The sequence below is a fragment of the Paramisgurnus dabryanus genome, chromosome 16 (assembly GCF_030506205.2).
Source record: "Paramisgurnus dabryanus chromosome 16, PD_genome_1.1, whole genome shotgun sequence".
Lineage (NCBI taxonomy): Eukaryota > Metazoa > Chordata > Actinopteri > Cypriniformes > Cobitidae > Paramisgurnus > Paramisgurnus dabryanus.
Window position 1 is genome coordinate 18,437,386 of NC_133352.1, and position 17,681 is coordinate 18,455,066.

General features: G+C 39.6%; 1 protein-coding gene across 4 annotated transcripts in view; it reads left to right on the forward strand.

Annotated features, from left to right (window-relative positions):
* Nucleotides 1-17,681, forward strand: part of tenm2a (teneurin transmembrane protein 2a) — a 369,158-nt gene that overhangs the window by 294,344 nt on the left and 57,133 nt on the right. For all 4 annotated transcript variants that reach the window (XM_065271749.2, XM_065271750.2, XM_065271751.2 and 1 more), the window contains one exon: nucleotides 7,257-7,495. In XM_065271749.2, coding sequence (XP_065127821.2) covers nucleotides 7,257-7,495 — 239 coding nt within the window. The remainder of the gene's footprint in view (nucleotides 1-7,256; nucleotides 7,496-17,681) is intronic.

A 17,681-nucleotide genomic window follows, 5' to 3' on the forward strand; every position in this document is an offset into this window, starting at 1 on the left:
TGGAATCGCTCTCGCGGTACTTTGACATCACCAAGAGATCTATACCACTGCAGCTAAGTCACTACATTGACATGGCAGAAGGACAGAATGCCATTTTGTTTTGGGCACTCTTCCTTCACTCTTTCAAGTAGCCTTGGCAGTGCCTGCTTCTAGTGCTACAGTGGAGCGAGTTTTCAGCCATGGTGGCATCATGGCCAATTTGATCTTTTGAAAATGCAATGCAGTATAGGGGCCTCCCTCCACCTGTCCACAGCATGCATTTTATTTCTGTTGTAAGAGGACTTGACATGACTCGAAACTAAAATGGTAGGACTTTGGACTCGACTTGAGACTTGTTGGCTTTGACTTTTGACTCGACTTGGGACTTGCCTCATCTTTGACATGACTTGACTCGGGACTCGAGGGCAAAGACTTACTTGTGACTTGCATAACAATGACTTTGTCCCACCTCTGCTTATAGCTAGACGTCACATGCCGATTGGTCTGCGCTGCGCAGCAAGAAGCCACACGAGCGCTGAGCGTTGAGTCAAATTATAAGACGAGCGTAAGAAAATGACAGAGGTCTGGTCAGGGAATTAACCCAACACAAAAGTGAAAATGATAGCAATGACTCTTTAGATAAGATCTATAGACATGCACATCAGTGTTTTATTTGTCTGGAGAAAAGGACAATTTGATATCCAAAATAGTGTCCAACATAATACTTACTCTATCAATATACTCAAATAAGTAGGGCCTACATGCACTGCTATCAAACGTGATGTGTTTTTGGTGTTGTAATCTGGAACTTGGTGTATATCAAATGTGTTTGTTAAATGTCTCCACATGGAAACGGAATGCCCTCCCCCCGCACAGTCCTGCAATGAGAACCAGAAAAACCGGTTTCTAACCATTTTATTTACATGTGAATAGTGAGAGCACCCCCTCAGGAGCTGTAGCAGGGTTTTTGCGGGGTCTTTATAAGCTTAAGCCAGGACTTAGTTTAAATAGGAAATATAACTAGTTTTAACAAACATGCCTTACTAAAAACATTATTTTTCTGCATTTTGAGGCAAAAAAGGGCATGGCCGCCCGGACCTCGGTAATTTTCTGACGCGTGTCTTATTTGACTCAATGCTCAGCGCTCGTTTGACGACTTGCGGCGCCACGCAGCCCGATCGGACGGCATGTGACGTCTTAGCACCGCGAGACAGTAGGCCTACAGTATGCTTTTGAATAGATCTCGCGGTAGTGGGATGTCACAGGCCAACGGGTTTGCGCTGCGCCCCATTAAGTAAGATAAAGTGAAAATTATTCCTAGATGACCAATAAAATCATACCAGGCAGACAGCAAAGGAGGAAGGATACCTCAGTTAGTGGAAGAAATAGGTTAAATTGGGCCGGAGCGCACCGGAGCGCAGCTCCGCCTCCTCGGGTCCACAACACACCTTGCCGGAGCTCCGGTCCGTCTCCTTCAGCAACAGGGTTTGACGCAAAGCGAATAATAACGTTTTCATTCATAAAGTCACGTTTTCTTTGCATGCCTGATAAAATATCATAATTCTTGCAAGTTATTTTGGCAAAAACAAAATGTTATTAAATTCAAGGTTATTTTGGGCTAAACATGGTTTGTTCGTAGTCGGTCTATTTATGAGCTAAATAGTGGCTATATGTACGACGGTGCATAAAACACTTTAAAGAAATTAAACAAACCTTGTAATCGCTGTTAACTTTGCTTACAATGACATACCATACATCTCACAAGTTATTTTGGCAAAAACCACATGTAATTAAATTAATGGTTATTTCTGGGCTAAACGTGGGTTATTCGTAGTCGGTCTATTTGTAAGCTAAATAGTGGCTAGTACAGACGGTGTATAAAACACTTTAAAGAAATGAAACAAAATACCTTAATCGCTTTGAACTTTGTTTACATGATTAAATATCATACATCTCAAATCATTTTGGCAAAACAACATGTAATTAAATTAATGGTTATTTCTGGGCTAAACGTGGGTTATTCGTAGTCGGTCTATTTGTAAGCTAAATAGTGGCTAAGTACAGACGGTGCATTAAACACTTTAAAGAAATGAAACAAAATACCTTAATTGCTTTGAACTTTGTTTACATTATTAAATATCATACATCTCACAAATAATTTTGGCAAAACAACATGTAATTAAATTCATGGTTATTTCTGGGCTAAACGTGGTTTATTCGTAGTCGGTCTATTTATGAGCTAAATTATGACTACGTACAGACGATGCATAAAACACTTTAAAGAAATGAAAAGAAATACCTTGTAATCGCTGTTAACTTTGCTTACATGATAAAATAGCATCCATCTCACAAATTATTTTGTCAAAAACCACATGTAACCAAATTAAAGTTTAATTGGGCTAGAAGTGGGCTAGGCACAGCCCGGCTATATCGGGTCTATACTGAAACGAGACGTTGAAATGACGGCTATTGCTTGCTGGGTATAGACTATTGTACTTAATTCCTGAATCCCATTCATTCAGATAGCCTATGGATTTTTTTCCATTCGGCGGAATAAAATAATTAAATTAAGACGAGCTGAATATCATACACTGTTAAGACTGGACAAAACCGTTAGTTTTGTAGGTGTTCAGCTTGGGAGTTATACTCGGTTTAACCAAAAATGGGAATAATAATACAACAGAATATTTGGAATTGGGGCAAGCAGAACATGAATTCACAAATCACAAAAAATGTAAAATTAGATAAATTAGTTAATGATATTGCGCAAATGCTCTCGGTCTCTTCAAGGTCTACGCGAATTAGAGGTTTGTTATAAGACTCCGTTATACATCACGTCTCTTCTAATTGCACAGAAAAAATGAATCAAATGATGCGCATTTAAGTCGTACATATTTACATATTTTATTTGATGTATACGCCTTAATAATATAAGTATTTAATTTACAGATTATTTTAATCAATATATTTGATAAGGTCAGAATTATATATTTAAGTTTTTGAAACTGTAATAATTGCTTTCTTCAAATTAATATTATTTGCATTTAACATCAACTTAAAAAAATGTACGTTTTACGCCTAACTTGAACTATGATGTACTTACTATTTTTACATTGATATTATTTGAGTAAATGTAGGCAAAAAAATAAATTAATAATAAGTAGAACAAATGTTAATTTAAAAAAATCCCATATAGCCAACAGGTTTTAATCAGCAACAGAGAAACTGCGCCTTTTGCCGATGAAAAACACCTCAGAAACTCCTCGAATTTATGAATTATTACACTCACAATATGATTTAATTTACTTACTACAAAAATATAACTCATTATACAAATTTATTCAACACCATTGCACACTTTATATCGAGTTTCATACCATGTAAAGGAAAACATGATAATATAAAAAGTACAGTAATGCAGAAAAGCGCATTACAACCATGTCCAAGCTATTAAAAACGTTCAGATGCAAAAATGAACTAAATGTACAATTAGATAAACTAGTTAATGATATTGCGCAAATGCTCTCGGTCTCTTCAAGGTCTACGCGAATAGAGGTTTGTTATAAGACTCAGTTATACATCACGTCTCTTCTAATTGCACAGAAAAAATGAATCAAGTGATCCGCATTTTAGTCGGATTTTTATGGAGAATAGGCTATGTGACCGTTTAACCCACGTGGACCGAACAAGAAAACGTATGCTTTCATGGAGTCCGTGTATGACATCTCTTTTATTTAGTTTTACATATTTTATTTATATGCATTTAATAATACCGTAAGATCACAATGTATACACTGTAAAAAATGATTCAGTGGCTTTGTAAATGTAGGCTATCTAAAATAAATGATTAAAGTAACTTAATAAAATCTTTTAATGTCAGTTATGTGTTTTTTTTAGTTAGACAAACCAAAATTAATGACTAGAAATAGATATTTTGTTTAAAATGTACATATTTTATTTGATGTATACGCCTTAATAATATAAGTATTTAATTTACAGATTATTTTAATCAATATATTTGATAATTTCAGAATTATATATTTAAGTTTTTAAACCTGTAATAATTGCTTTCTTCAAATTAATATTATTTGTATTTAACAACAACTTAAAAAAATGTACGTTTTACGCCTAACTTGAACTATGATTTACTTACTATTTTTACATTGATATTATTTGAGTAAATGTAGGCAAATAAATAAAATAATAAGTAGAACAAATGTTAATTTTAAAAAATCCCATATAGCCAACGGGTTTTAATCAGCAACAGAGAAACTGCGCCTTTTGCCGATGACAAACACCTCAGAAACTCCTCGAATTGAATATTTACACTTACAACATGATTTTATTTACTTACTACAAAATATAACACATTATAGAAATTTATTCAACATCATTGCACACTTTATATCGAGTTTCATACCATGTAAAGGAAAACATGATAATATAAAAAGTACAATAATGCGGAAAAGCGCATTACAACCATGTTCCAGCTATTAAAAACGTTCAGATGCAAACATAAACTAAATGTACAATTAGATAAACTAGTTAATGATATTGCGCAAATGCTCTCGGTTTCTTCAAAGGTCTTTGCGAATTATTTTGTTATAAGACTCCGTTATCATCACGTCTCTTCTACTGTAAGTGTACACAAAAAAAATAAGACGAATGATCCGCGTTTAAGTCAGATTTTTATGAAGAATATTTGACTGTTTATGTAACTGGCAAAAGAAAACTTCGCCAACCAAATGTTTGTCAAAAAGCTTGCATGTGACATCAAAGTACTGCCAATGCACCAAGAATCCCTGTCATGTTACTTCGATATCATATAGTATGCTTAAAGCATAAAGTCGAGCACACATTGTCGTCAGTATGCCCTACTGTACTTGAAACACGACTGCCCTCTACAGGTTTTTTATTTCCTGCGTCCCCCACCGAATCACCCTTCTGCGGGATCTCGCAGAATTTCGGAAGTGCTCGCGGCATTCTGCTTTCAGAGACGCGCATTTTTAAAGGCCACATCTGTACGTGCTTCTGCTAAATTTTCATTTAGCTTCAGCAGTACGTCTGGGTCTGCTCTGTAGAGTTTCGTTTTCTCCTGCAAAAATCTGCAGGTCCAATCAGCGAACAGAGGGGGGTGGCTAAAAATTATGACGTTGAGGTTGTGCGTCAGTTTGAGTTGTAGTTCAGTAATGGCAGCGGAGAAAGACGTGAGAAAAGCTATTCGGTCCGTTGTTGCAAAGCTGCGGAATATACAGAAGTTAAAGCCGGAGCAAGAACCAGGTTTGCTAAGTTTTGTTGGTCTGATAATTCGTACTTGTTGTTTCCGGCGGGTTTCGGCGCATGATATACGTCACGACCACACGTTAGCGACTGCGTATGGCAGATTCAATAGTTTTAAACTTCAACAGAGGACCCTCCTTAACGGAAGTAACGCTTTGCAATGGAGCGTGGCCAGACTCTCTGTACAAATGAAATGAATGTACGAGACTCTGGTTGGACCAGGCTATCAGTTACTAGCAAGCTGTCTGAAACCTTGATGTGGATCGTGGTCGCGCTTGAGGTGTGCGCAAACAAAACTTATCAATCAACACGTTAGTAAAGAGATCGCGTGAGATATATTTCGCGTCTTGTTGTCCTCAAATATTTAAATTGGCCAATCGGACCAGTGACTGTTGCACCTCTGCTAACACACCTTAATGTTAACACGTTTGTAATAATTATCTTACCAATGATGCACGGAGCAATCCCTACAATTCCAGCAGTACACAAAAGCGCCTTTTAGAGCAGTGTCTGGTGCATATTTTTTATTTTAATCGCGCATGTGCACCTGCACACCAGTTATGTGCACCCCTCAGCATACAAGTCTTCATAGTCAAAGTACCCCTTTAAGCGATAGTTCCCCAAAAAATCGATCAGAGGTCCCATTTATTCCCATAGTAGGAAAAAGAGTACTATTGAAGTCAATGGGGTCTCTGATTGGTTTGGTTACAAACATTCCTCAAAATATCTTTGTTTGTGTTAAACTGAACAAAAAGAGTATAAATGGTGACAGAGCTTTTTAACTTTAAGGGTGGTGTGCAAGTTTTTATTAAGGATTACTTCTTAAAAAAGCATCTGTCATTGTTGTCAATGCTTGAATTGTTTAAAAGTTGTTGGATCTGTTAGTTTTGTCTAGCACAAACGTTGAAAATCAAACTGTGAGTTGTGCCAAAGGGCAAAAACTCACATTTCAGTCGGTTCCTCACACCAATCTATTGTATGAAGTGCTTTGATCTTTGTTTTGTCCAAGGTCACTGCATGCTTTCATTGTCAAAAGCAAATAGAAAAACTAATTTTGGAAAACATTTTTTGTTCAAACAGGTTTGAGTGAACTTTGCTTTTAAAATACTTTCTGTCCCAGTTCAATGCTCTGACAACTAAGTTTTTATTATGTTGAATACCTCCAAAGTGTGTCAATGCTGTGGCACGTTTGTTTATCTCTCAACTCAACATGTCATGTTTCGACTCGATCAGATGTAGTTGACCTGTTTGTCCAAACACTGTCTGACAATTCTGTTGTCATGCTGCAATTCTGCACTTTACATTTAATGCTATTGAGCTGTTACAGTGATTGTTAAAAATGACAGGCATAAAGCATTTCTTGGAGATCTATTTCTTTCAGAATTGCACACTAGAGTGAAAAACATTAAATTGGAATCCTGCCAGGCTGTTGTTACATGGCTCTGTGGTCTATGGACCACATTAAAAATGTTTTCGGAGGCTTAATGCTGAGCGATTATCAGTGTGTATTTTCTGTCTCTCTGTAGTCTCAGTGGCGAGGCTGGATATTAACAAATCACGTCCTGTTTGTCTGCGCCAAGAGTCCGTTTATGAGCCTGTAATGATTAATCTCACTCTGAAGTACAGAGCAATATCCTCCTGTCTGTATGTTTCTTTTCATCAGCCCTCGTCTGCTCGACGGAAATGACCCCACGCCAGATTACTGAGGCGCTGCGTATGGTCTCAGTGAAGTGTATGGTGCTTGTTGTACCTGAGAGAAGCAGAGGCTCTTGAATTATTGAGTGACTTTGTTGTGTAAGTGTCCCTCGGTGGGCCGCTACGGGCCTGCGGCGCCATGTGTCCGCGTGCCATATGTCCACTGCACCACATTGAGGCGGTGTACACGCTATCCTTCACCCCGCGACACTCAAACACGCACATAGGCACAGGTAGAGGACATGTGAGGAGATTTTTAAAATTAGGCATGTTTTAAAGCACTTCCTTTTTCTGTTTCATAGGCATTTCCTGTTTAAGACATCATCAGGGACCACACCCCTCTTTAGCAGCTCATCACCGGGATACCCCTTGACCTCCGGCACAGTATATTCACCCCCGCCACGGCTCTTACCCAGAAACACCTTCTCCAGAAGTGCCTTCAAGCTGAAGAAACCCTCAAAGTACTGCAGCTGGAAATGTGCCGCCCTGTCTGCAATCGCAGCCGCCACCCTGCTGGCCATTCTGCTGTCCTACTTCATTGGTAAAATGTCTAACTTTTTGGTTTTGTGGTTTTTGTGTGAAGTAAGTGTTGACTGTACATGCTCAGAAAAAAGATGCAAAAGCCATCACTGGAATGATAGCATTTCAAAAAGTACATTTTTGTACCCTAAAGAGTGCATTTGGTACCTAAAAGGTACATATCGGTATGTAAATGGTGCGCTTTTAAAAGGTACCGTCCCTGTGACAGTGTAGCATCTTGCATCAGATGCTGTTATGTTAGGGAATCAAATTCATTATCTAAAGATTTTCATCATTGCTATTGAAATCGTTTATGAGAAGCAGTTCATGCAATATGGTGTGTGCTTGTGTGTGCAAACATTAATTCTGGCATAGAAATGAGCAAATCATTTAATGCTGCATAGAGATTAAGTAGGTTATTCATCATTAAACCATGTGTGTGTGTGCGCGTGTGCATGCATGCATCCATGTGCGTGTGTGTGTGTGTGTGTGTGTGTGTGTGTGTGTGTGTGTGTGTTTCATCCAGATGCTGCTCATTATTGAATATGCCTGAGGAAAAATGTAGAAATGTTACCTGACTGATTTCAGCTGATCTGTGAATAGCACTCACTGATTATGTTGTTACGATTATCTGAATTATTAATGCAACAAGACAGCTTGCCTTGTATTCTAACCCGCTTTAACCTGCAACGGATGTTTTTGTTGGATACGTATCAATACGAGGGCTCTCAAAGTAAATCAGAAAAATGCTATTAAGTGGTTTTAAGGCATTTTTATGATTTCATCCTGTGGTTTTTAACAAAAAGTCAAATATAAGAGCACCAGCACAGAGAATTTCATGGCCACGCTTTCGATTATCAGTAAAAATTGAAATTGAGGCTCTTTTAAATGATTGATTAAATTAATGAAAAAAAGTTACGCCAGTCGTCAGTCTGTTTGAATGTAACCCTTAAATATATCCATGTCAAACTAAAGACAAAGCATATGTCTAATTATGGAGGACACTTTAAATGCAAAGCACTGCCCGTGAGTCCTTAACCCCACGCTGCGTCTATGAAGGGCACAGTTATATTATTTTCAATAAAGGCTCTCACCCCTCTTCGCGAGTGCACACGTACGTCAGTTATTTGGTAATAGATAAGCGGTGGCCTTCTCCTTGCACCTCCCGGTACATCGTAAGGACCCCCAATGGAGAAATCAAATGAGTCCTTCACACTGGATGAGTTTAATTCTTAGAGTGTGAAAAGCAAGAATGCGAAATGAGACAAAAGTACGCTCTCATTGAAAATAAGCGAGACGGGGGCAAACCGAGTGAGTTGATAACAGGCATAGATAGAGACATAAAGGTACACGCGGTACAGTAGGCAGACAAAGGCGGCACGTTAAAAGATTTTGGCATTCAGTGGCATCTATTAAAAGCACACCTGGGCTGGTGAGTTTTGCCCTGGCAGGATGCCTCGGCCCCCTCTGTGTCTCTATTTAAAAGTCCCACGTAGGGGGCAGATGTGTCACATGAACTAACCCTGCCCTTTGTGTCTCTGGGGACTTTGCTCAACAGATGGGGCAGTCAGCAAGTTCAGGATTCAGCGCAAGTGGGCTTGTTCTTCCCGCGTGCATCGCTGTATGCGTATTCAGCTAGCCGTCTGCCTTTAACATGTCCTTCAGTGGTTCATGCTCTTTTGTGCTTTCTGAAACTCTGGGGCTGAACCCTCATATGAATGTGATGTCATAGGACATAATATGGAGGTTATAGTCACTTTACATCTACTTGTTTTACAGTGCATTTAACTATCAATATGTTTCTTGTGAGCCTGCTGCTTACAGACTTACTGTATCAAATGAGCTGCAGGAACTATACTGGCGTTAAAGTAAAATTGTTTGCATTGCAATGCCCCGTATCAGGGTTTTAAAAACGGCTTGCACAGTTATGAGACTGCCTGAAATGTCTGATACACAATGGTTGCCAGGTGAGCTAAATTGTCTTTAAGGGACAATGCTTTATCTGGTTAAAAGTACAAAGATATACAGTTATTGGACTCATAATACGGCTCAATAGTGCTTAAAGGATGGAGGGAGAACTTTTATTTTGTGTATGATTCGCTGAAACCATTCCATTCAGGGAGGATTCTTTCAGTAAATGTGTATTTATTTTCCGAAAGGTATTTCTAGCTGTACCGTCAGCAGTATTCAATGGATAGAGGTCTTAACTGCTGGAAACTGGCCCTGGTTAAGCTCTCTGAGAGAGTGTTTATGTGCATTCGTATTTGTGCGGGTGCGTTAGTGTGTCCACAGAAAAAAAAAAAACGGATAAATGTGCCACTGCAGCAGTTTCCCGAACATAGACGTGGCTGCCGGTCCACTGAGGGATGCCCAGTCTCCCTGGGAATGGAGGGGAAAAAGAGGGATCGTGTGCATAGAGGTGTTATTTTTATTCCCTCCTCTTTTACTGAACGACTCCTTTTTGCCACATTCTCTACGGGGATGGATAACTGTCCCAGAACTGCACCATAGCCCCTGAAAGCCCACATTCAGCAGCAGAGGAGGATACTTGCTCATACTAACACATTTAGCTCCCTGTGGCTTGCACTGTCACATGCACCCACACAGACCCAGTTGAGAAGAGAAGAGAAGAGAAGAGAAGAGAAGAGAAGAGAAGAGAAGAGAAGAGAAGAGAAGAGAAGAGAAGAGAAGAGAAGAGAAGAGAAGAGAAGAGAAGAGAAGAGAAGAGAAGAGAACGCATGATATCACTCTCATCGTCACTGTGTTGTGAGGCTGCCACAGCAGGGATGGGGTTGCTAGGATACAGGTGAGCGGTCCTGATGCAAAAGAGAAACAGGTCTGTCATCATATGTTGTGAAGAAGACAAACGCTCAGCAGCTCCCTGGCGGTCTTTTTTACACTAAAGACTGCTTAATTTGTTGGCCCAGAGTGATCAAAGAGAGAAAGAGTGGGATGGAGGAAAAGAGGACATGGGCAGATGGAATGTGTAACTGGGATAACAAGGTTTAGACTCTATCAGGCAACATGCCGATTCCACAGGCTGTGGTCTGGATGGATCAGAGCCCGGCAAGAAAGCCAATAAGAGATCAGCAAAAGGAAATCCTAAATTTCAATCACTTACAGAGCATTTTCACACAGCTGTTATATATATAATAATACACACTGACTAGAATAAGGCACGTCCAGAGGTTTAAAAACTAGATTGCATTAACCAATCATCATGCTCCCATTTTATATGGTTTGCAGAAATCTTAAAATAAAATATGTTAATGCAGGAACACATCATACTAGGATAATGGCCACTTTGATTTTGCAAGGTAGGACATGTTCTTTCAGGAACAACATGTTATTTACCTTAACAAGCCTTTGGTTTTAGAGAATGAATGAATGATCTTGAATGATCTTGTAAGGATCACATTGAGTGCATGCATAAACTGCACCTTTAAAAATACCGCAGTACATTTTCCAAGCACACACGTGATGTGTCCTTGAGATGGGACACTGTGTGTGTGTGGTGATTAGTGTTGTGTGTGTGTGAGTTCTGTGTCACCTCTATGTTTGCATGGATATAGAGGCAGCTCATACATCAGTAGAGACAGGCTGTGTGGTGAGTGTCATAGAACTAGACGGAAGACAAATTTGCCCTCTCTTTGTTACCCCTCACTGTATTTTTAGCAGCATCATCACTTCCCTCCATTGCCCACCAATGACTCACATGCTCATCGGCACTCTGGGCCGTTGACCTTCACGCCAGATGATGCATGCACCTCCATCCATAAAACACTGCTGTCTGAAGCTTTATTGAGTAATCACAGCCGCTTACTCTAACCGCATACCACAGTGTTGGGCCAGTCTGTGGATTCAGAGAGTATCAACAAACATCACCTCATAGCCACTCAAAAGACGCCTGTAGCTTTAAGGTACATTCACATTATAAGCGACTTTGTGTTTATGGCCGTTTCTAAAACTGGTTTTCATAAACAAAGGAGTACCGTCCACTTTAGTAACTGAGTGTGTTTACATGCATGTCTTACACCAATTATGCTTAAAAAACTGATAACGTGGGGTCATGTTACAGTTTTTTTTAATCAGGGGAAGCCCATAAATGGCGTAAGCAGAAACCTATTGGAACAGGAAGTTTGTTGCTCATTACCCCGATTTTGCGTTGCAGCGCAAGGCGAAAAGTAACGCATAAAAGAGGCGTTTCTATATCTGGTTGTCATTAGTTTCAGCCTCAGAAGTCATGCCCACAGAATGTTGGCTAAACGTCTGATGTGTATCGTACACATAACTGGAAACCCTGTGGGAATGTCAAAGTCTTCTGATTTGTTGAAATAAACCGGAGTTCCGGGAGCCGGCAGTGTTGCGATTATTCTCGGTCCCCCGGGAAACAAAGCTCTGACGTTTGTACGAGAAAGAGAATCAGTTGTTTTTACATAGCTAATAATGAGCAGTACAGTATCATGATCAGCTCAAATTTGCATTCTCAAAAATATCAAAGTTCCTGGTATAGACTCTCTAAAAGACGTCCAAGAGTTCTGCTTGAGGCAGTTAGTGGAGTTAAAAAGATTGCAGCTGGCGTTTGGTTCTCCAAAATTTCTTGTAGGTGTTAGAAAGTAGAGAGCTATGCTTTAAACAGATGTTTACCGGGAGCGTCTCATTGGAGTGGCTGTTGATAAAGTGCACATGTTGTTCTATAGTGAGTAATGATGTTTATTTAGATGCTATTTGGTTGCGGCTGGTTATTTCAATGACTGACTTGTTGCCAACCGGTTCGTTATTGTGGGGACATTTCCACACTCCGAAGCGTGACACTAGACGAAACAAACTGTGATTGGTTGTTTGATATGTCGGTCAAACAACCTTGTGGGCAGGCATTGGCCAAAAAAAAACTGCGAAAAACATCAGACCTTCAATATTGAAGGTCTAGCTACGAGAGACTAGGTTGTCATAAACAAATGAGTAACGTCCACTCCAGTAACTGACAAGAGGCGGATGATGTGAACTCCACTGCTTCATTCTCATTGGTAGTCGCTCCCGAAAGTTGCTCATCATTTGCATAAAGTTAAACATTTCTTAACTTTGTCGCGCTACTGGACATGCCCCTTCCAGTCGCCAACGGACACTCATCGCAAGTCACCAAACTTCCAAATCAATGAGATTGCGTCGCTCCACAAGTTAACTCTTGGACACGTCCCACCCGGACGCCAATAGTCACTGTCGCTCGTGTCACTGGAAGTCTCCTAGCTAAAATCACTTCACTCTGCTACTGCTTGTTGCTGCTAGTCTAACAGTTTTAGATAGTATCAACTTCCTGCAAGAGTTTTTATTGGACAAAATAAATATGATATGCAAAAAGCATTTTACTTTAGCGAATTGCAGATATAAATTATTATTTTATTACCCACATTGATGCACTACCATCACTGGACTACAGGATCGCTATAGTACACCGTCTGGACTCAAAAGCATATTTCTCCATTGATGGCCATTCAGATGTAGAAATGTATTCCAACTATATACATTATTTTACATTTTTCATGAGATTACAGCAGATGTTTTGCCAAGGCCCAATTATTTTTTGGAGCATGCCATTTAATGCTCAGTAAAACCAGATACATTAGTGCACTGCATTACAAACAACAGAAAAGATTATCGATATATACTCTATGTGCATATAAGAGTATATACTATGTATTGTATGTTTATTCCACATTGCCATTGTGACTCTGGGGTTACCCTAGCATGTCATCTTATAGCAGTCATGTGGGACATGGAGACAATAAGGGAAAGAGGGTGATAAACTTTGACACAGCGCCAACATGTGGTACATATAGAACAGAAAGCATATGGCACGTACGCTTTGCCTTATTCGGGAGCAGCAGGAGATGTAGTCTGGAAGCTGGCGACTCTTGGCAGACTGTGGGAGGTCAAGAAAAGTCACACCAAGGATACAGGAGCACAAGTGAGAGGAGAAGTGGGGAGGGCGTTTTAGTCTCCGTGCACTGTGAGCGCAAGGTGGCTTATCTTCTCCTTTGTTCATCTTTGTCCTTGTCAGTTTTGATTGATGCGTTTCATTTCTGGCACGATGGTCGCTGCGGTGCTAATGTGTGCAGCGGGCTCTGGTCTGTCAGTAGACGTCTCCCATTGCTGTGGTTGACCCTGTGCTGTCCATAGGTGTACTTCCAACAGCTGTCTCTCCTTTTTTTTTTCATGTCGTTCCCAGCGAATGTTTCCGTCAAGCAACGATAAAGCACGCTAGGTCTTTTTCTGAAGAATAGACAAACAAACACTTTGATCTCTTTCTAAACTCCATCGACTGATTGGTGACTTCTAACAGATCAAGACAAAGCAAAGTCATCAGCGATGAGCCACAGTGAAAACGGCATTTGATTGATTTCAGCACGTCAACAGGAAACTGTTAATAATCAGCGACTTGAGTCGGTCACATTCACTGATATCTGTTATCAATGATGCCACATGTGGGCGAGCCTGTAAGCCAGATATGGTGTGAGCTTATATAAACTGGGAAGAAAGGGAAAAACAAAGGCACACAAAGCTAAATATTTTATAGCTGTGATGCACCACTGGCATACACTTAAAACCACACACGTAATCACTGACATCAGCTAATCTCTTAAGAGAAAAGTGGGATATAAATTATGAATATGAAGTGTGTGTATATATATATATAAATGGTTTAATGTCACATGGGGTGTAGTAGTGAGTTGTAGAGACAGACCTGAGATGTATCAGAATGTTTCAGACAAACAGACAGCAGAGATAGAGAGAGACGGAGAAACAGAGATGAAGAGGATGAGCGAGGCGTCCATAATGAAGAAAGAGAGACGGGCCGGGTGTGTCTATCTCTGTGTGTCATTGATCTAGCTCATGATTTCAGCTGCCTCTCATTTCCTGTCGCTAATGTGAATGGATGAGCCTCTAGGCACAACACACACTCGCACACGCTGTGTACAACCATAAGATTTTCTCTGTTTGTCTTGATAAGCAAGTTCGCAAAAGCCATTCCTCGTCCCATTCCCGCACTCAAGCTTTATTGAGGGACGTGTTTTTTCTTCTCATAATGGCTCACTAGTTTTGCCAGCGTGTTTTACAAAGTGCTGAATCTGATTAAACATGTCAAAAACATATCAGTCATGTTATATATCAAAATCAATAGAATATGAATTTTTTTGCTCGAAATAGGGCCTATTTAAGTACAATTAAGACATTTTGCTTAGTGACAATATCATAATTAGAGGTAGATACTTTCCCCTCCAGTTTTTTTATGATGGTTTTAGGAAAATGTGTTCAGATCAAAATGACAAATGAAGAAGAGTCTGCGATTCTAACCTTTGTAGTACAGACAGTGAGGATTGGGTTGCATCATTTAGTTGGGTCGGGTCCCTGAAGGATCTGTGTGTGTGTGACTGTAGTGTTTCTCTGATGGATTAGGATGCTACTGATGGCTTCTTCACTCATTAACTGTGTATTTGAACTTGCCCCCTCACCCAGGGGACAGGGACCAAGAATCTAATGACACACACACTCATGCAGTGTCCATGGGGATCTTCCCGTGCTTTGTAGCTTAACTTCAAAGGCCTTTGACCAGGCTTCTCGTTTGCTGTGGCTTTACCCTGCAGTCTCATTTTTCACATGTCCAACTTTATAAACACACAAACACACCATTTCACATTTAAACACCCATCTGATCTCACTAAACTGAGCTGCTATTGTCAAAATGACATCAATGTCAACTATGTTTTGCTGTCACTGGCTGGGCATATATAACAACTTGAAAATAATAGATTGTTTCTACAGTATTGCTTGTTTGAAATACTGTATAAGAGTGGGATGTAATAAGTAAACATATGAGTAAATTGTCATCTGGATAGGTAGCTGCCTTTTATGATAGCATTTAAATAAGAATAAAGACGTTTGGATTGCTCTACTATAAATAAACAGCAACAATGTTTAATATAAAAACAAGGTCCAAGTGCAAAGTGCATAGTATAAAATCTTCAATTTTATTATGACTTTTGACTTGTTACCAGCGGTGAGTCAAAAAGGGAGAAATCCAACCATCTTTGATTGAAATTTAACCTATAATGGGTTGTTTAAAGAGAATCAATTGTCCGATTCATGATTTTACATTTCCTTTGGTGTTTTCCTGTAGGTGTGTATTAGTGCATGTTAACGAAATCCAAAAGGTACAAACCCCAAAGTAAACGATGACTCCAACCTAAATCTCTTTTCTTGTTCTACAACAAACACACAGATTGCAGGCAACAATTTACTTCCTGTGATTGGTGATGTAGACAAGACCTACATTATCATAATTCCTCCCGCTTCAGACTTACAGCCTATAAGCTTACTCCTTTTAGCATTTCATTGTGCGCAAATATTTCAAACATGGTAAGGAGAGTACATTTCCGGCTGACGTCAGATGTATTTAGACCAATCACAATGTACAGATTAGCTGGCCAATCAGAAACACAGAGCTCAAATCCATGCATTTCAGGAAGAGAGTGAAATCTGGAGCTACAAAAATGTACGGTATGTGGTAGGGATGCACCGATACCACTTTTTTTGGAATACGAGTACTTGCATTTCAGTACTTGCCGATACCGAGTACTTAATAAAAAAACATGATTTAAATTTACAGGTAACAGCTTTAGTCATATAATTTAACAAAAAAACAAAGGACTAGTTTTCCAGTTTGTTGTAAACTCTGTCTCTTTGGACAACACAAGAGGCATTAACCCCTTACATGCCGCTCAAACATAGACATTTCTCAGACCGTGGTATCGATTCCAGGTATCGGGGGACTTTTAACGAGTACGAGTACTTTAGAAAATGTGGTATCGAGGCCGATACCAGTATCCGTGCATCCCCAGTATGTGGAAAATAATGCGTTTTTATTCATAAACCATGGGAACACATTTTAATACCAAATATTGTGTGTACTTTATTTTATCTATATTTTTCTTTACTTAATTAATTATGTTGTATATACAGTATCAGCTTGTTGCATTGCATTTTAGGATTGCCTTCTGTTCAAAGGGATACATTTGCCTAATCAGAGTTATCCTAAAAGTTGGCATAATAAGATGCCTAAATTAACTTTTTGAGCAGCCTGGGTGTCAAAAGCATGGTCAGGTGCCAAGAGTCCTCGGTAGCAAATGTGAGCCCTTCAGTATGGTAAGGTTGAACATTAAAACAGGTCATTTACAAGTACGAGTCAACAAACCACCTGTTTAATTCTAAGGGTTAGAGAGAGGGTGCAAATATGCAAGGAGGCTTAAACTTGGGTATACAACTTTAAAATGATTTAGGATTTCCTTCTGTCTGGATTAGTTAGGAAAGAAAAGGAAAGATGTAAAGTTTAAGTGCTTCAGATGTGGGAAGTGTCTAGTAAGTTTTCTTTTTTTGTGTGCAGCAAGATTCGTAAACCAATTACAAATAGCATTCAGGATAGTCTCCGCTTACAATTAGTATCCTAATTGAGGTCAGTCTTGTTAATTTAGTGGTAAATTAGAACAGTTAATATGCGTTTATTATGGAGGCCAAGGGAGACCGGAAAAATAAGGTAAGGGAAAATTACCTTTAAGTAATATGAGGTCTCTTTTGCGTTCTAATTATGGATGTGTAATCGTGTGATGTGTTGTGTGAGTAGGTGTGTGTGGATGGAGAGACTGTGAATGTCCTGGTTTCTGCCGTGTGTTGTAGCGTATTGGAGAGGTGACCCAAGAGTGTTTCTCTTAGTTCAATGATACACTCATACTGTACTCACACACATACACACTGCCTGAAGTGTTTTTGAGAGCTAAAGCTCTCTGTTGAAAATGAAATTGCCAAGTGAGTCAAGAAACATTTTTCCCATATTCGTTGTTTGCTGATCTGACAAATCTTTGCATAGGAAACTTTCACAAAATGCAGCAAAACGAAATCTCAAGAAAAGTAGCCTACCTGCCAAAGGAGCAAAGAAATAAAGGTTGTGCTGCATGCACACCGCCAGCAGCTATAGCAACGGTGGAGCATTGCAGTCTTGTTTATTTCAATGAAAGCTTGGCGATTTCAGGCAACAAGAGCGACTGTGACCATTGACAGGAAGTGAGCGTGTCCATCTACGTGACAAAGTTGAGAACAGTTAACTCTTTTTTCGCTTCCCTGCCAAAGACAAGTTTTTACGGCAATCCATATTTCCG